The 19,957-nt window shown below is 43.0% G+C and overlaps 2 protein-coding genes across 10 annotated transcripts in view; one reads left to right on the top strand and one right to left on the bottom strand.

Moving 5' to 3' along the window:
• Positions 1-19,957, bottom strand: part of pih1d1 (PIH1 domain containing 1) — a 45,456-nt gene that overhangs the window by 5,910 nt on the left and 19,589 nt on the right. For 5 of the 6 annotated variants that reach the window (XM_078269571.1, XM_078269570.1, XM_078269572.1 and 2 more), the window contains exon 6: positions 202-284. In XM_078269571.1, coding sequence (XP_078125697.1) covers positions 202-284 — 83 coding nt within the window. Of the gene's footprint in view, positions 1-201; positions 285-1,140; positions 1,401-19,957 lie in introns of those variants that run through there. The other variant, XM_078269575.1, reaches the window with a different exon arrangement.
• Positions 2,631-19,658, top strand: LOC144530128 (uncharacterized). 4 transcript variants are annotated; one of them, XM_078269568.1, is made up of 14 exons: positions 2,631-3,159; positions 3,338-3,444; positions 6,506-6,643; positions 6,991-7,122; positions 8,605-8,919; positions 9,051-9,239; positions 10,134-10,322; positions 11,611-11,799; positions 13,886-14,074; positions 14,256-14,393; positions 14,963-15,082; positions 15,679-15,825; positions 16,008-16,712; positions 18,192-19,658. In XM_078269568.1, exons 3-14 carry the CDS (start codon positions 6,608-6,610, stop codon positions 18,444-18,446), a joined length of 2,604 nt encoding a protein of 867 aa, XP_078125694.1. In that variant the 5' UTR covers positions 2,631-3,159; positions 3,338-3,444; positions 6,506-6,607; the 3' UTR covers positions 18,447-19,658. The 4 variants fall into 4 exon arrangements, with proteins under 4 accessions (XP_078125694.1, XP_078125691.1, XP_078125692.1 ...); XM_078269565.1 differs by lacking the exon at positions 3,338-3,444; XM_078269566.1 differs by lacking the exons at positions 3,338-3,444; positions 6,506-6,643.

Genomic DNA, 19,957 nt, shown 5'->3' with positions numbered 1-19,957 from the left:
CAAATGGATTTAAGAGAGCTGCAGAACAGATTTTCCTGCACAGCCTTTAACTGTTACTAAAGGATACTGATGTGTAACTGACAGTACTGAGTCAGTAACGTTATGACAATTCTCTACTTTTGCTCCTGTTACACCATCACCCTGTTATTCTCACTTGTGTTGTCACGCAAAAGTAACTAGTTCACTTTAAAGCAATATTACCTGTAACAGCAGCTGTTGATACAGCTCCTCTTGCTGCTGTAAGTCCAGCTCGGAGTTGAGGAGTGAGGAGTCCGTCGTCATGGCTACGGCCAAAAAAATCAGTTAATGAATTCAACTTTCAAACACAAAACTCCAAACTTTTTTCGCGTCAAGAACCCCTAAACTCACACGGACCTCCATTTGATAAGATTTTTGCTTTTGGGTGTTTTATTCCACAAAGTGTATGCAACCCATGAACAAAATAGTCAAACAATTTGTAATTAGTTATAATACAGTATTGCCCCTTTTTTGCTGGGGACCCTGTGGAACCCTCTCAAGGACCCCTGGGGGTCCCCGGACCTCACTATGAAAATCACTGGAATAGCTATGAACTCAGGAGGCTCAGGGAACAAAGCACCAGTGGTGATATCAACCAATAACCTACAGGCTATAATTTAAGGTGGGACATACGGTGTAAATAATTTAGGTTAACGTTAGATTTTTAATCGTTTATCGAATACAGGAGTTGCCCTTTCAGACGCGCGCGCGAAAATGCGTGAATAACTTCTTTTTCTTACAATATAATAGAATACACAGGTGGGTATGGCCTTGGGCAGCTTTATTTTACGGAGAATAAAACCCGACAGGACTGGGGTCTGGGTTGGGGTTAGGTTTAGGGTTTAGGGTTTAGGGTTTAGGGTTTTAACCCTAAAAAAAACCCCTATTGTGGCAGCAAAAGCGATTCACGTTAAGCAAAGGCAGTCGTCTTGGTTACATGTGTCATGGTGAGGTTTGTTTGTCCATGTTCTGACAAGTCAGCATAGCTTACTAGCAGTGCATACTAGCACGACTGGTTTCCCTCTTTGTTTTCTATAGCTCACCATTTCACTAGCTGCTGTGGGTAATATGTGTTTACTACGGTGTCCCTCCTCTCTACACACACAAACAACATATGTTTACCTTTCCACCGTGCCAGTTGAAGTGAGACGTCGCACCGGTGTTCAACGCATAGGTGTATAGCTATAGCTATGTGTTCAACGTAGCAACAACACTTCCGATACGGAACCTTTCAAAATAAAAGCGCCATCTCCAGACGTATCTTCCCAGCACTGACATATATCAAGAGCCTTGAGCTGGATCTAGCAGCCGTTGTATCTGAAACATAGTGTTGTCTGACACTGCTTTCTTGTGCCAATAGAAAATTAGATTACACAATGGTGCTATAATTTAGTGGATGCTGTGCTGTGGATGGTGCTGTCAGCAAATTACTAGGCAATAGCAAAGCCCGTCTACCCTTATTAGAAATTCTTTGGTGGAACTCATGCTGGTGAGGGGGGGGTGTCAGTACCCGATCTGTGCTGCCTGCACGATCCGTCACGAGGATTTACGACACTGCACGAATCACGATCTGTTCCACGCTTCTGACGTTAGCCTCTGCCGGGAAGCTAACGTTAGTTTAGCTAACAGCTAATTCGGCTAACCGCTAGCTGACAGCTTGATTCAGTCTAAAATAACGTTAACTCAAACTTAACACTGGGTAAAGCCGTCTACAGCTGACGTAACAGCCGTTATATATGTTAACGGTTATTTTCAGGTTTTATTTTGAGGGTCTTTTAAAGTTATTACTTGCTGTCTCAGCTAGCGGTTAGCCGAATTAGCTGTTAGCTAAACTAACGTTAGCTTCCTTTGTTCAGTGGTGCGCGGTGGTTTTATGGGATGAGTAGTTCCTTCGCTCTGAGATGACGATATGTACACAGTCTTGTACCTTTGACTTTTTGGGGGATTTTCTGTTCGTTTTTTTTTACTCGAAATGATACGTTGTATGCTTATAAGTCACATACCCACATAGATCTGGAGAAACTAAAAACCCTGTAAAAGGGACAGGGATGATAAAGGTGACCAAGGGTACATATCTCAGATAAAGGGGCACCTCGAGGTGGCCCTGAATGGAATGTGCACACTCACCTGCTGGGGCCAGCCTGCCTGCTTAAACAGTTGGATTTTTCAGATATACAGTAGGCACTAAAATATGTTTCTGAAAACATTTGAAGCGATGAATAGGTAATGCACACAGGTTTTCAATCCACGTATATGGAAAAATCTATCAAATCCTTGTCAGTGGTGTAACATTCCGTAACATGTAGAACTCATCATACATAATATAATTCAGAGAGGGAGACATTATAAATAAAGGCTATTACACGAGACAAGGACCACTGAGCACAGGAAAGGACTTCAGGGAAATCAGAAGGGGGTTGGTAGGTTAATACAGACAGGATTAGGAAATAGGGTGTGATTTATTTATACTTTTTTTTTTCCTTTCTTTTTTCCTTACTGTAGATCAGCGTTGAGGAGACAGGTATGGAAGTGAGACTAGTCTATAGGTAAATCTAATGCCATGATTCTACACACTCCGACTCAGTAGGTGGCAGTATGCACCTTTAAAGTTGGTTTGCCATCCACCAATAAATCCATAGAAGCAGAAGACGAAGTAGAAGCAAAATGGCTAACGATGCTAACTCCCCGCAAAAGAATACGGTTGATTGCCAACCGCCATTAAAACACATAAAAGAAGAAGAAAACGAAACCATAACGACACATAAAAAATTAAAGGAGGTATGTCGAGTATGTGAGAAGCCTTTTACTGTTAAAAAAGACAAACATAACTTGATTATCGGTGCCCGAGAGGTGAAGCCTCCCTATACTTTGGCTCTGGAGGAGCTCACTGGGCTCGTCGTTGAAACCACAGACGACCTAATAGCCGTATGTGGAGCTTGCAGAAATTTATTAAACCGATACCACAGAAGCTCATGTGAAGCGGAACGGATCGGTACATTGGTCAAGTCAATGTCAGTGGCGCATACCAAAACAACTCCGACTGGTGGCCGAGCCAGAAAACGGAAATCAACTCCGACTGATGGCCGTGTGGGAAAAAGGATCCGCATCGAGAGTCTTGTGAGACGTCTGGGCATTCCCAAGGTGCGTTCACAAGTTGTTGTGGTCCTGCAACTGTTGTAAAATCAGATTCGAAACATGTAGGCTAAATGTAAGACTCATACTGTCCTGCCATTGATGATTAAACACATGTTCATGGCTAACGTATGCCAGCTATAAAGTTGTTTTCTATAACAACTTTTCTGTGACTTTGCTAATACAGAAGCTGTCCAGAGATTAAAGTGGCTGTCTCGATTTACCTACATCACCTCTTTGCCTAACGTTGCATGTAAAGATCTGAGAAGCACTTACCTATGGGAAGCCACCGAGGTCAAAATTGAATACTTCACTTCCACACACATGCTACTTTCATGTATACATATATACACATGCATGCATACGTATATACACATGCATGCATACGTATATACACATGCATGCATACGTATATACACATGCATGCATATGTACGTATGTATGCATGCATGTGTGTATATATTAGAGATGCACCGATAGACCGGCCGGTGACCGGAATTGGCCGGTTTTCACGTGCTCGGCCATGACCGGCGACCGGCAGGTCAGTCTGACGTATGCCGATTTCATGCCGGTCAATGCTACAATTAACTGACAACATAAGTTATACGAGTTACAGTTCTCAAAGGACGCACGCACACACGGACGCGACAGCACAGTCTCTTTTTCCTTTCTCTCAACTTTTCTGCTGTGTGTCGCGCGTACCCGCTCGCGGTGTGAAGCGCGTGTCGGCGCTATTCTCGCACATGTAGGGACCCTCGGGAATTAACCTGCAACATGTCAGCTGTTTGGAAATTCTTCAGCATGTGTGCAGAAGATAACAAGTTTGCAATATGCAACACCTGCAAAGAAAAAGTAGGGCGTGGAGGGACGACACCAAAAACCAAAATCACATTTTTTTAGTTGGATATTGGATGTGAAAAGAAGGAAATGGTTCTAACATTGACCTTTAGATGTGTGTGAATTTCCCACACCAGGAGTCATTTATATAGTTCTATTTTATAGTGATCCATTATCTATTCAAAAAATATGTCTATGTTCTGTGTAAAATGTTCTGTTAAAGAAAAGATAGAAAATAAATATTTGTGTGATGTAAAGAGGTTAGAAAAAATGAAATCGGAATCGGCTAAAATCATTATCGGCTGGCCTAACTCAAAGAAAATCGGAATTGGCCTAGAAAATTGTAATCGGTGCATCTCTAATATATATATATATATATATATATATATATATATATATATATATATATATATTGTATGAAAACCTGTTCAATTTAAAGATGAACTGAACTGGAATTTCAGTAAAGGTGATATAACTTCTCATTGGTACAATGATTAAAATGTCTGAATTTGTTAAAAGGGATAAAATGGTACATTGAAAGTGTTGTTGTTACACGGGCGCCGCCATGTTGGAATTCCATAATCGGCTACGTCACTGGCATGATAAGCAGCCATAGAATGTAAACAGTCTGAGACAGTCGGAGGCTAACGGACATGGCTGAGGAAACGGAAACCAACAGGTCTGGGGGGGTCATACTGCATGGCCCCTGGCTGCAATAATAAATTGTATGGGGCTAAGGCAGCTGGGGTTACGATACATTTCCACAGGATGCCTTTGACAAGGAAACCAGTCCTCAACTCATGGCTAGCTGCCTGAAAACTGGCCAGCCCTCCAACAGCCCCTGGATTTCGAGTCTGTAGCGACCATTTTTTAGCGACAGACTATTTAGAGAGCTGTACTTTTGATACAACAGGGTCACTGGTGAGGGTTAAGTCCAACAGACTGAAACCTGAGGCCATTCCGTCAATTATCGATTTTTCAGGCTACAGTACAGGGCAGACCGATAGACCAACGGCAAGTACCAACACCACCGATGCTATCTGCCGCAGAGACAGGGCGCTGAAACGCTCACATCAGGCAGAGGACAGAGAGGTTTAGCTGTTATCCAGCATGCTAGCAATCAACTAGGCAAAGGGCTGGATGTAATGTTGTTGTGACATACACAAAACACGTACATATTCACTTACACGCACAAATAATAAAGCCTAACGTGTAGGCTTTATAGCGTTCAACAAAACAGACTGACACACTGGGCATCATTGAAATTGAGTCACAAAACCAAGCTGGATACCAAACGATCCAACCTAGGGAAAGGGCTAGCAGCCAAACACGTTGGAAACACTTATGTCAAACTCCACAAGCTAGCGCTCCGACCATAGACTGTATAAATAAACCATGACTCCGATGATATCACAGATCAATAATAATGCGTTATTAGCTGCTAACTAAACCACAGCGGGTCTGTAAACAGAATCCAATGTCCCTTTCTACTCACCCTGAAGCTAGCTGATGTCTCAGGGCACATTGTTGATGCAGAGGGAGTTCAACTCGCAGAAAAAGCTGCTACTTCCATAATAAGAGGTATCTGTGCAGTAACCATTTGTGCAATATCCATCAACGACCACAAGGAAAAAATCTGCCAACTCTGCACTAGCCTAAAGTAAACGACAAGACTCGTGACTCCTCCGTGCATCCGTCAACCTGTGGGTAACTCTCCTACGTGCAGCTAACTCAAACTTTATTTATTTTGGTTTTAACATTTTGCGTGCAGCTAACTTAACAAGCGATCCCATTGGATGAATTTGTCCAATCACTTTTTCCATTTATCTGCATCGATTTTCTAAAACGCACAGGACCTTTTCTATTTTCTCTTAATGCACACGATATATAAGCAGTCTCTATTTCCTAAAATACATAATGTGCTTGGATACAATAAATGACTGAAACTGATCGTCCTCCATGTGGTGGTAGTCAGACACTACAGGCCTGTCCCTCACAGGCTCAAATGCGTAACCCATGCCATTAAAATTACTCATTTTCACGTGTATTTAATATGCTGCACTGTAGCCTATATAGCTACCTTCGCAGGTCCTACCATGCCAGTGACGTCATCGAAATTGTCAGCGTTCTAGTACTAACAAACGTAATTTTTGTGTTGCTTAGAAAAAAGCTATATTGATTTTTTTTAATTACATTTTTTAGTGTAATTAATTTTTATTTGTCATAACCAACACGTTATCAACGTTGATTCTTTCAGTTCAGTTCATCTTTAAGTTGGTACATGGAAATCATGGAAGCAACCCGTTTTCACAACACACGTATAAATCTTGCAGATAAAAGTCCTTATGGTTGTTATTAAATACTAGACTATACTCCAGGACTGACACAGTGCTGTGGCGATAGGTCTTGCAAAGTCAGCAAAACCATTGCAGTTCAAAACGGAATGCCATGGAAATTGGTATCAGCAGTCAAGGCCAAGTTGAAATGTGTTACTTGTCTTTCATTTTCTCTACTGTAGTCTTCTGGCTGTAGTCTAAAACCTGAGCCTCAGTCCCAACCTCTACCTCAGCCGACGGCTCTGTCGTCTGATGATGGAGCAGTGAGGAAGACTCTTGTCACCATGGCCCCAGCAGAATTGCATTCACAGCCAGTTCTGGTTTGTTAACTTCACTTTAAAATAAACACAAACCTCAACCAAATCTGTTGGTGCTGTCTGACTTAGTGCAGTGAAGTGTTATGCATTTCTTCTGGGAGATCGTACCCGCTCACCAAAGTTACATTGTGCAAAATGAGTAATGACAGAGGCACCATTCACCCTATTTCACGTCAGCGTTGCATCAAAAATGATTTTGAAGCTTTTATGAATAGTTGCATAATGTTCCTTTAATGGTAAAATGTAAGTTAGTACATGGAAATCATGGAAGTGAACAGTTTCACAACACATAGTAGTCAAGGCCAAGTTAAAATGTATTATTTTTTCTTGTCTCATATTTTCTACTATAGTCTGCCGTCTGTAGTCTGAAACCTGGGCCACAGCCTCTACCTCAGCCAACGGCCCTGTCGTCTGATGATGGATCAGTGAGGAAGACTCTTGTTACTATAGCCCCAGAAGTACTGCATTCACAGCCAGTTCTGGTTTGTTAACTTCACTTTAAAATGAACATTTTGTCATGATCTCTCCCCGACAAGTCAGTTGAAGACAGCCTATCTTAGCTTATGGGTAACATTAGCAAGCAGCTAAAGACACAGCCTAACTTAGCTTATGGGTAACATTAGCAAGCAGCTAAAGACACAGCCTAAGTAAGCTTACGGGTAACATTAGCAAGCAGCTAAAGGCACATCCTAACTTAGCTTACCGGCAACATTAGCAAGCAACTAAAGACACAGCCTAACTTAGCTTACCGGTAACATTAGCAAGCAACTAAAGACACAGCCTAACTTAGCTTACCGGTAACATTAGCAAGCAACTAAAGACACAGCCTAACTTAGCTTACGGGTAACATTAGCAAGCAGCTAAAGACACAGCCTAACTTAGTTTTCCGGTAACATTAGCAAGCAGCTAAAGACACAGCCTAAGTAAGCTTACGGGTAACATTAGCAAGCAGCTAAAGGCACAGCCTAACTTAGCTTACCAGTCACATCAGGACGCAGCTAAAGACACAGCCTTACTTTGCTTATGGGGAACATTCACAAGTAGCTAAAGACACAGCCTAACTTAGCTTATGGGTAACATTAGCAAGCAGCTAAAGACAGCACCTTACTTAGCTTACCGGTAACATTAGCAAGCAGCTATGGGACTGTTCGTTATTTCAGGGGCCACCGGAGGAGTTTTGGGATCTTTAATCAAAAAAGACCTGACCCTCCCTTCACCAGCAATACATTTTGGATGACCCTCCATAATGATATGGAAAAATGGGATGACCCTCCCCAACAATGTATTGATGCATTCTGTACTGGTTTGCACTTGGCAAAGATATACAGATAGCCATTGTTTTTTACAGCCATGACTTACGTGATAAAATCTCTGCATTCTCATCTTACGCATCACACTCTACTGTTATGGTGTGGTGGCCATTTCAGTAGATTTACTCACTAACATAGTTGTGGAAACACAATAAGCATGGAAACTAAATGCACACTTCCTGCATTACTGCATTACTTCAAATACTAAGTTACTCATCTAGTAAACTAGTATTCACATGAAATAAAACAAATAACAAATTCAACACTGGTTGCTATGGACTCGTCACTAGGCTTCCGTCATTGTATATTTTAGCATAGGTAAGCTTGCCGAAGCTGAACATTATTCAAACTCCATTTCTCAGACAAGTGTCAATTTGGGGGCTTGCATGCTACCACTCCTTCCTTCTCAAATGCCTTGAAAAGGCTGTCGTTTGCACAATTTCACAAATAATCACCGGGACCGAAAGGATATATGAATCGGGTATGGCTGCAGCCTGGAGACCTCCCGTCTAATGCATGCCCTCCCAGCTGGTGCAGTCTGCAAGCTTCAACTTTTCAAAATAAAAGCTTGTCTGGTATGTTTTCGTACGGTGTTTTGGATGTTTTTGAACTAAACAGTTACTAATTTTTTGTCTTTCATCTTCTCTACTGTAGTTTGCTGTCTGCAATCTGAAACCTGGGCCTCAGCTTCAGCCACAGAATCAGCCCCAGCTTCAGCCACAGCCCCAGCTTCAGCCACAGCCACAGCCTCAGCCACAGCCACAGCTTCAGAGACGGCCTCAGCCACAGCTTCAGAGACGGCCTCAGCCACAGCTTCAGTCACGGCCTCAGCCACAGCTTCAGCCCCGGCCTCTACCTCAGCTTCAGTCCCGGCCTCTACCTAAGCCAAATAGCCTGTCATCTGATGATAGCGCAGATAGGAAGACTCTTGTCATCATACCCACAGCATTGCATTCACAGCCAGTTCTGGTTTGATAACTTCACTTGAACATTGAACATTTTGTCTTGACCTGCTCACCCCCATGTCAGTTGAAATACCAATAATTCCCATCACTTACATCCTTCTGCCTATGCTAAAGTTCTTCTTTTGTAAACTGTAGGCAGCTGTGAGCCAGACAGCAAGAAATCCAGCTGTTGAGACAAGCTGTAGCAGGCCACAGCCCCAATCCCAGCTCCACCCGGAGTCCCAGCATGCACCTCAGCCAACTGTTGAGGCTTCTAATAATGAAGCAGTGAAGAAGAAACCTGCAACTACAGTTCCAGTAGTTTGGTCTGCAGATTCAGTTAAGGTTAGCAAACACATGTAGAAATCGTGCCAAGAAATGTGCTAATGGTTATTCTTAAATGGCTACTAGACCATCCTAGTTCAAAATAAAATGCCATGGAAATTGGTGTCTGCAGTCAAGGCCAAGTTAAAATGTGTTAATATTTCTTGTCTGTCTGTACTGTAATCGGCAGTCTGTAGTCTGAAACCTTGGTCTCAGCCACAGTATGTATGCATATGTTTGAGTATGGTGTATCCAGAAAGCATCATACTGTAACCAGGTGTGGACGTTACATAACTGCCCCTGGATCAGTGTAAAATGGCATTATCTGGGGCCCCTGGAACAAAACTTAAAGGTGCACTATGAGTTCCTGCATGGTTTCAGCGCAATTTCATTTTTGTCTCAAATCGTAGGCATCTCTCCTTGATCCACCAGCTGCCTGCCCCCTGAATACACTGTGAAAAAGCCCGGTCTCGGGAGACAACACGGGTCGTAAACGTCACACAAACACCAGGGGCACAGGATGGGCACCAAAATACAACAAATCACGTTACAGCCAATCACCGACAAGATGGTTGGGGGAGGGGGTGGGGGTTAGTGACAGTTAGTTCGTTAGTCATGACAGTTACGGAAACATGGGGGGGGGGGGTGAGCTTTGTTTGGTATTTACTTGGAACGTCAACAGAAGTGACGTCATGCAGGAATTCATAGTGCACCTTTTAAATGCAAGAATTAAATTGAGAAACAAATTTTCCAACCATTTTTGTGAAACATTTGCTGCCACTTTCATATTTACTGCATCCCCCGTCTCACTTTGTACAATTTGATCTCATGTGTCATTAACACTTTTCACAAACACCAATAATACCTCTCACTTGCATCCTTCTGCCTATGCTAAAATTCTTTTGTAAACTGTAGGCAGCTGTGAGCCAGACAGCAAGGAATCCAGCTGTTGAGACAAGCTGTAGCAGGCCACAGCCCCAATCCCAGCTCCACCCGGAGTCCCAGCATGCACCTCAGGCAACTGTTCAGGCTTCTAATAATGAAGCAGTAAAGAAGAAACCTGCAACTACAGTTCCAGTAGTTTGGTCTGCAGATTCAGTTAAGGTGAGCCAACAGTTTCACCACACATGTAGAAGTCTTGCAGAGAATCTTGTCAAAAGTCTAACACTTGACAGCAGTGGACAGAATCAGCGTGCCCTTAAATGACAATAAAAGTACAGTAGAGACTCTCAGCATAGTTTTTTTATTACATGACTATTTTGTTACAAACATTTACCTGCCAGTGTGGCGTATAAGAACGCTGTGGGCCGTTTAGGGAGGAGGTCGGGGTGGATGGGTGGGTTTTAAAACAGAGCGCTGTAAAATCGGGGAGCGGAGTTCGCTTCCCGGCGAAAACGAAAACCATTTCACCCAGAAAACACGTGTTTGTTCCCACAGAGTGTTTAAATTCAAACCACGTTCTTTTTCCCCAAACTTAACTAGTCGTCGCCTCGTGACTCTCACCGTTTGTCGACTAAACTCAACCACCAACTGCCGATACGACCGACAGCTCACGTGACCGGCCGGCTGTAGCCTAATTTCGTAGGATATCATAGGAATTGTTGTGCATACATTTTTTTGTACGATATCGTACAAACCCGTTCATGAGAATGCATTGGAAATGGCAAATACGGGGCCCTTGAAACAAAAGTGCAATAATTTAAAGCTAAAGGGCGTACTTTCTGTAGCCCCCATGAGGAATTCTAAGTAATGACAACAACATTATGATGCAAGCCTTCCGTGACCGCACACCACCCCCACCCCTTCTCCACACAGTTGCTAGTAGCCAAGGAGGACATGAAGGATTAAAAAAAAAAAAAAAACATGGACTCTTCAGAGGTAATTATCTTCACTCGAGTCTCTGCGAGCGAAAGTCGCCAGACGACACAATCTTCTGAACATAGCCATACTGAGAAATACAGAGAGAGTTGTGTGGAGCTGATAGTCTAAATTAGCTTTGTAGCAAAACATTTGGCAATGGCTTGAATGTAACGGGCGTTCATTAATATCAAAGTTATGCACTAAAGCTTTAAATTGAGAAACAAATGTTCCTACAGTTAATACAAAAATAATTCATACTGTGAAACATTTTCTACCACTCAGAATCTTTTGCCTATTCACTTTCGTATTTACTGAACCCCTTCCATCTCACTTTGTACAGTTTGATCTCATGTGTCATTAACAAGTAACACAAATACCAATAATACCTGTCACTTACATCCTTCTGCCTATGCTGAAGTTCTTATTTTGTAAACTTCTCTCTTCTCAGACGTGGGTTCAACACACAGTGCTAAACAAATCCGCACAGTAAACATACAATAAAATAATACATTCCTTCTTTTGTAAACTGTAGGCAGCTGTGAGCCAGACAGCAAGAAATCCAGCTGTTGAGACAAGCTGTAGCAGGCCACAGCCCCAATCCCAGCTCCACCTGGAGTCCCAGCATGCACCTCAGCCAACTGTTGAGGCTTCTAATAATGAAGCAGTGAAGAAGAAACCTGCAACTACAGTTCCAGTAGTTTGGTCTGCAGATTCAGTTAAGGTGAGCCAACAGTTTCACCACACATGTAGAAATCTTACCAAGAAATGTGCTAATGGCTATTCTTAAATTGCTACCAAACTGATGGAAGCAATTTAATACATATTATGTACATGTGTATATATTACTCATTGACGAGGGGCTTGTGACAGCATGAGATGTAAACATTAATGGCGTCCTCCTCGGCTGAGCTGTAGCTTTAGCTAGCTCAGGTGAGCTAGCAGTATCGGTTAGCTACAGTTATCATCGTCCATGAGTTTGCTTCCTACTGCGCGGTGATACTGTTAGCGGGTTCAGTACGCTAGCAAGAAAATAGTTCCTACATGAAACGGCTCACAACCAGGTCTGTGGATCTTTGAGTAACCAGGTCATGATTTCTGGAAAGAGACATTGCTTTTGAGTTTTTCAAATGTATTATTTTGGCGCTTTGAGCGCCACAAGCCGAGTGCCATTTAGTTCCATCTAATTATAAATCAAGGAACCTCTGTATGTGCGCGTGTGTCTCCCGCATGCGCAGTACAAAAGCGGGGGCGGACAGTTGCTACACCCCTAGACGGCCGAATGTGGTCCACAGCTCCATGTTCACGGCTCTGCTACCAACAGAGAGCCAACGATCCTCTGTACAGCAGCGGGGGCGGGTTTAAAAAAAGCGACTAGCGGCTTTCTGTAGAAGAGGGACGCCAGTATTGTCCGGAGAGAGCGAGGGCTTTTTCTCTTGCGGCCGCCACTATCACCTCTCTCTGTCACTCGTGTTCAGTGAGTTAGGAGCAGCAGCGAGCCGACGGCTGCGTCGTGTAGGGGGCGTGTCGTGTAGTATAGGGTAGGGCTGCACGATTTGAAGAAAGTCCTGTTGCCGTTACTGTAATGGTATCATGAGTCTACTTAAGTAAAAATGCACAAAATACTGACATTTTCAAATGTGTATTACTCAACTTGAACATACAAAGTTAAACGAGCATTAACAGAAATACATAAAAAAAAAGTGCAATACTTTTTTTTCATCATTTAATATTTTACAAAATTAGATTGGGAGATATGACCTGAGTTACCTCAAATTTTGATTCAGTTGGAGCAGGAAGGATGAAGTACCGCGTGGCAGTCGACAATAAATATTGTTTTATTTTTAGGAATAAACCTGCCTCCTGCGTGAACTGTCCATAGCTAAATAGGGCAGGCCTATGCTACTCTAAAGTCGCTTTTCCATTACGTGGTACCTGCTCGACTCGCCTCGACTCTGCTCGCCTTTTTTGGTTTTCCATTACGAAAAAAAAGTACCTGGAACCTGCTAACAGGTACTTTTTTTTAGTACCACCTCAGTCGAGGTTCCAAGCGAGCTGAGCCGAGCCGAAAAGGTGACGTGAAAGCGACAGACGGGGGTGTCCTGAACAAATCCGCTATTTTTAAATAGTTTAGCCAGCTGTGTTTTTTATTTTTTGCTGCCTCCAGCTTCATTTGAAACTAAATGTGTGTTCTGGCTTGGCAACAACAACACACCTTCCACGTTCTGTGTGTGTTGCGTTAGGTCACGGCAGTTTACTGCGGCGCCACTTGCGTTTTACGGTTCTGCGGAGGCTCCAGGCAGAGCTTTCACCATAGCCTACGTACACACACACACACACACACACACACGGACGGCTCGACGCATGCACCAGCGCACAAGTATAAACATCAGGCCACTTACATAGTATACGGCGAAAGCTCTGCGTGGAGCCTCCACAGAACTGTAAAACAAGCTCAAGCGGCCTGATGTTTATACTTGTGCGCTGGTGTGTGCGTCGAGCCGGCATATAACGACCAGCCACGCTGAGGCGGTACTAAAATCTGCAATGGAAAACGGACGCACAGTGTGGCGAGGCGAGTCGAGCAGGTACCATGTAATGGAAAAACGCCATAATAGCCTTATATTTTCTGAAGTGGTACGTGGTGTAAAAAGTTTGAGAAACTCTGGTCTAGATTGATAAATGGCACTACCTACCGAAATCCCCCTCTTCTTTGCAGGATCCAGACGTGGGTTCAACACACAGTGCTAAACAAACTCAGACAGTGAACATACAATAAAATAATACATTCCTTCTTTTGTAAACTGTAGGCAGCTGTGAGCCAGACAGCAAGACATCCAGCTGTTGAGACAAGCTGTAGCAGGCCACAGCCCCAATCCCAGCTCCACCCGGAGTCCCAGCATGCACCTCAGCCAACTGTTCAGACTTCTGATGATGAAGCAGCGGGCAAGAAACCTGCAACTACCGTTCCAGTAGTTTGGTCTGCAGATTCAGTTAAGGTTAGCAAACGGTTTTACAACACATAGAAGAAACCCTGCCAAGTAATGAGCTAATAGATATTCTTAAATTGCTACAAGACCACCTCAGTTCAAAAATAAAATGCCATGGAAATTGGTATTGACTGTCAAAGCCGAGTTAAAATGTGTTACTGTGTCTTGTCTTTCATTTTCTCTACTATAGTCTGCCATCTGTAGTCTGAAACCGGGGTCTCAGCCACAGCCTCTACCTCAGCCAACGGCCCTGTCGTCTGATGATGGAGCAGTGAGGAAGACTCTTGTTACTATAGCCCCAGCAGTACTGCATTCACAGCCAGTTCTGGTTTGTTAACTTCACTTTAAAATGAACATTCCATCATGACCTACTCCCCCACATATCAGTCAAGCTTTGGTACTTATCAACAGCAAATATTGGAAGCTTCAAGTCACCTGAAAACGACACTGGGCTGATGCAGTATAACCATACAGACCTGTACAAACAAACTGCTCGCTTGTAACTTAACATTTCTCTGTTCTTGGCTGAGGTGAAGGACATAGCGCTGCATAAATTAGCCAGCAGCTGGCGGCTTAATACCGACAAAACACCACAGTAAAAATTTCCGCCTGCATGCACGTTTTTTTTTTTTTTTTTCCTCCAAAAAATTAATATTCGAATTTCAAAAATGAAAATCGCATACCTATCCATCAAACGAATTTTCGAATATTCAAATCCAGCTCTACTCGTGACACACAGTGAAGTTAGTGAGCAAAACTCTATCTCTATCTATCTATCTTTTTTATTTTACAATAAGCACTTTGTGTTGATTAGATCAGTCTTTACGCTGCCTTTTTAAAATGATCCCCGATTGTACTAACTCCGTACACACTGCCATTAATTCTGTTTGCTTACAGTCGGCCTCAACAATCCAGGAATGTGTGACCAGGCTGGTCCAGACTGATCAGCTTCAGATGCAACCCACTGTCCAGACTTCTGCTGGTGGAGCCCCCGCCCTGAATTTACAACCACTGCTGGTTTGTATTATTTCATCCCCCTCCCATGATTGGATGACTGGCTGTCAGTCCAACTCCTTGCTATGGCAACACGTAACATCAAAGACCCTACTAATATCTTGCCTCAATCTAACCCTAACCCTATAAAGAGCTGATACTACAGGTAAGAGTGCTTTATCTTGGGTGTAAAAAAGTGATTTGATTTGTGACTTGACTTACCCCAAAGAAAATAACTTGAGACTTGGACCAAATGACTTGAGACTTAGTTGGGACTTGAGTAAAGATGACTGTGTCACAACACTGCGTTTAAGTTAACTTTAGACTTCCTCTAAAACAGACAGGCACAACAGGGTGATCTATGCCCTGGTAACAGACTGACAGGCTGGAGGTTGTAGGGCTAGGCAAAGCAAGGCAAGGCAACTTTTATTTATTTTTTGGTCCATGGGAACAAATTGCCTTACAGACTCATGAAAAATTGGAATGATGGAATAAAGCACCTATGAGCTATGACAAAAAAGTATTCCTCTGGGGTCTGCAGGTACCCCAAGTGGTAGAATGAGGGTTGATGTTACCATTTCCATGATAGTAATAACAGAGTCTTACTCCCTCTTATTTAGATTCAACTGGATGGCAGCTATACCACGACACAACCTAGTCAAAGCCCACCGTCGCCTCTCCCTGCAACAACTAAATCAGGGTCGTCGGGACGTGGTGCACCAACACCGTCTGCAAGCGCAAAACCTCCAATGAAAAAGCAATCAAAGGTTTGTTGGTAAAAGGAAACCCAGACACAACACTTAGCTACCACTGAACATCCAATGTTGGACATGTAATGACAAGCAGTTATGGAAATCACGTGTCAATCTTTTGTTGGTGCTGAAAAAGAAAATGGTGACAGTTGTACAGCCTAATCATTGACACATTTCCAATCCTCTGTTTTCAAAAGGTCACCATAAGAACGGCAAAATCCCTAAAAAGTCGGATTGTCTGTGGACCCATGGAGAGGGTACTCCACCACATTGTTCAAGGAACTCTCCACAGAATCCCACACGCACTTCTGTCTGTCCCTGGAATGTTTGATTTTATGGTCCACGAGATGACGAATATTATCAGAAACGAGTGCAAGAAGCTAACAAGCCGGAAATTCACATCTATTCTCCGACGGACCAGCATCGAAGACCTAAAGAACTTTAAATGGATGAATGTTGTCGAAGAGTGGAGGACGAACGCACCGACCTTTCTCAAGTTTTTACAGTGCGCAAGCACTGTCTCCATTGAGCCCGCTACCACTACTTCAAGAATACGCCCTAACCCTCCCAGAAGGATTAATAAATACAGATTACCAATGGCTGGGGCGATCCTCCTGAACGCACGCTGCGAGTCAATGTCAGCACATATGTACACAAATGCTCTGGTTATGTGCCATAGCGGCTCAAGAAGACGTTTTAAATGGTTAAATCGAGTGGGTGTGTGCATAACTAGCGGGATGGCTCTTGCAAAGCTGAAAGCAATGGGACCGGCATGGGACAATAAAACCTTCTTCCAATGGACAGAGAATGTATGCAAAGACAGAGCATCAAAGGCGGCCTCTGAAGGAGCAGACGCAGCGTTCACTATACCGCCGATAGACACGGATTCAGATGAATCCCAGGCAAGTGTTTTTAAAAAAAGTAACAAAGTAACTTTTACTCTGAGTTAATTTTAAACTTTACTTTTTACTTGAGTAAATGTTTATACCAGTACTTTTACTTGTACTTAAAAGGACAATTCTGGCGCAAAATGAACCTAGGGGTTAATAACGTGTACCGAGTCGACCGTTCTCTGGGACATGTTTTCATGCTAATCGAATGCGTCGCTAGCTTTAAACAAGGTACCGCTTACCGGTTAGCTGCTAACGCTAGCTTTCGGGGCACATGGTAAATCCATAGACAGTTAACGAAATGGACAATGTGACGCCGTAGATTTCCACGGAGACCAGTGAAGGATATTAGAAGCACTTTTCCTGTGATGGCTGAGCGTTACTGCGCAGCTGCAAACTGAGTTTGACGACGTAAATGTGACGTGAGCAACCTGTCTGAAAGTTGGACGTTTTCTGGTAGCTGTGCCAAGAGAAATCTCAATCATTCCCAATCTTGCAGAGACGGAGAGCGTAGGTATATGTAAGGAGATAACATAGGCACAGGCTAATTATTACTAACTAAAATGCTAGTCAACATTAGTAATTAAACGTAAACAGCTAATGTAAGTCAAAACTGCCTGCGAGCTTCTCCCGTACTGTACGGTAATTCCTCTACTAGGCGACAGAAAGTCGCGTGGTTATGACACAATCATTAGCCTATTTTTACAAAAACGCCTGCTACGGAGCCATAACGTGAGATACAAGGTAATGGAGCCTTTTATACATTGTCGTGTTTCTTTAGAAAGAAAGGTGATGGCTTGATAGCAACAAAATGGCTGCATAGGAGGTACGCTTTGTGGAGGCTGGCTTACCCCCTTGGTTAAATCGCTATTTTATACCACTAACAAGGCTCAAAATCGCACCACGCTTCCACGGTAGCACAGTGAGGGTCCCTACATGTAAACCGAAGCATTGAGAACTTTGTAAGTGTACAGACAGTTTATTAACAAGTTAGATTATAAAGACAGTAGTGTTCTTGTTTACATGCGGGCGGCATCTTGGAAAACAGTCATGAGCAGTCGAATCACGAACACTGTGTTTGAGCTATGTTACTGGTTAGTGGTTGCACGGCGTTCGACTGGTCATAACTGTTTTCCAAGTAGCGAGTATCGGAGAACGTTCGACTCGGTACACATATGTTATTAACCCCTAGGTTCATTTTGCGCCCGAATTGTCCTTTAAGTAAAAGTTCATCAAAGTAGTAGTACTTTTTTAAAACTTTTTGTTCTTTCCACCCATGCTGAACAGTCATACATAGCCACATATTCTGCTCCATTCATTTTTTGCACTGTTTTACATTTGTTTTTGCGATGTTTGTACTGTCATTGTTTTTATGTGTATCTTTTATGTTCTTATACTGTATTTATTTGTTTATGTCATTTGAGCCTGCCCTTTCAAAGACAAAATTCTGTCACGTGTGACATAGTTCTTCTTGTCTTCATGTGTTCACAGGACAACACTGAAAACGGGATGTCACCAGAGCACACGCAGCATGGACATGGGGACACTGCACCAACTGCGGACATACCAGACGAACCAGACAGAGACACATCAGACGCAACAGACGTATCAGACACACCAGACGAACCAGACATAGACGAACTATACGAACCAGACAAAGACGAACTAGATGCATCGGACGCAACAGACGTATCGGACGAACCAGACATCTCTTCACCTGCAACCTTCCAGTCTGACTCAGAGTAGCTTCGCTGGAGCAACACACGCCTCCCTAATATTGTTTACATGTATGTAATGACTGATAATATGACAATGCCAGACAGGGGAATGAGAGATGAAGGCCCAAAGTACACCTGTGACTTGTGGTTTTCATGGGTGCAAGAGTATAATCTTTCAAAGGCCGCACACATTTTAAACAAAACATGTTGGAGAGAACTATTAGACTTACCCCGAACAGCTGAAGATGAGACATTCTCACTCCTTACTCGTCAAATACTGACGCTTGGTCAGTGGCCCCACGCTTCAAACTATGGTGCTCTAGAAACCGCTTTAGTGTCTGTTATGGACGTGTCGGTGACTGCGAGTCACTTTCCGCTTTGCGTTACATGCAGTGTTCTTTAAAAAAAAAAAAGAAAAAAGAAAAAACTTAAACGCAAGTTTGTTTTGGTTTTATGTTTACTTTGTTAGCTTTAGGCAACAAAAAGTACTTGGTTAGGCTCAGGAAAAAATGGTGGTTTGGGTTCAAATATCTACCTTTGCCTTGTAACTTGTGTTTGTGGCGTTACGTTACCTAAGGAACGTAAGGTAAGAAAGTTAACTTGCATAGCCTACGTAACGTTTTAAAAAGTCAGCGTTGACTTTTGGCTGTTTGACCCATCCACCACCCTAACCCCACTAATCCGGAGTTTTGCACTACAGTAGTTGCCAGGGTTTTTCCTGGCTCAGAATGGGCCTTTTGGGGGGGGTATTGGACCAGTTTGGAGTGAAACTGCCCTGCTGAAGGGCAGTTTCACTCAAAACACAGATGGGCTCTTCAACTATCACAGTGGGTTCCTTAAACTAGCTTAACTAGAACGAGACTTCGAGGATTTCGTCATGTAAGGTGATGGACAGAGGGCTGTCTGCCTCTAGAAATTCAAATTGCTTCACTACAAACAAAGCAGGCAGGAACAAGTATGGCCGAGAGGCACTTCAACTGCTGCCTGACATACATGCGTTTTTAAAGTCCTAGTGTTGCGCATTGGCTCACATGGAACAGGAACATACTGTAAAGGCTCGTGGTGGGGCTGGCGACATTGCCTTGGAATTGTGAAAAAAGTTTGTGCGCCTCACAAAAAACTGGTGTTCTTGTTACCTGCGTGATTTTCTTTTCATTTCATACATACTACCTTAATTAGCATCATTAACCAACAAGTGCTTCTCTGTATTCTGTATACGTAATAAAAGAACTTGAAATGAGTCGGACTATTGGTGAGTTGAGGCAGTTAAAGGGTCATTTCGTTTTTGTATTTCAACCTGGACCTTATTTTCCCATGCATTGGTGTATAGGTGACTAATACCTAGAATCTAATACACAGAACTTTTGAAAATCGTCCAGTATTGAGCAAGAACGCTGTAACCGGCAGCGACGAACCAGGCTCCAACGTTATCATACAGGGTAAATGTTTTAATGTTCAATTTCGTCCACTAAAAGTGCTGTTTTTGATAACATTATGGAAAGGATCCCTACAGAGATAGACCTTTTTGTTAAAGAGTAA

This window comes from Sander vitreus, chromosome 15 (genome assembly GCF_031162955.1).
Source record: "Sander vitreus isolate 19-12246 chromosome 15, sanVit1, whole genome shotgun sequence".
NCBI lineage: Eukaryota > Metazoa > Chordata > Actinopteri > Perciformes > Percidae > Sander > Sander vitreus.
Note: the sequence above shows the minus strand (reverse complement) of the source record. Positions and strands in the feature narration are given on the sequence as shown.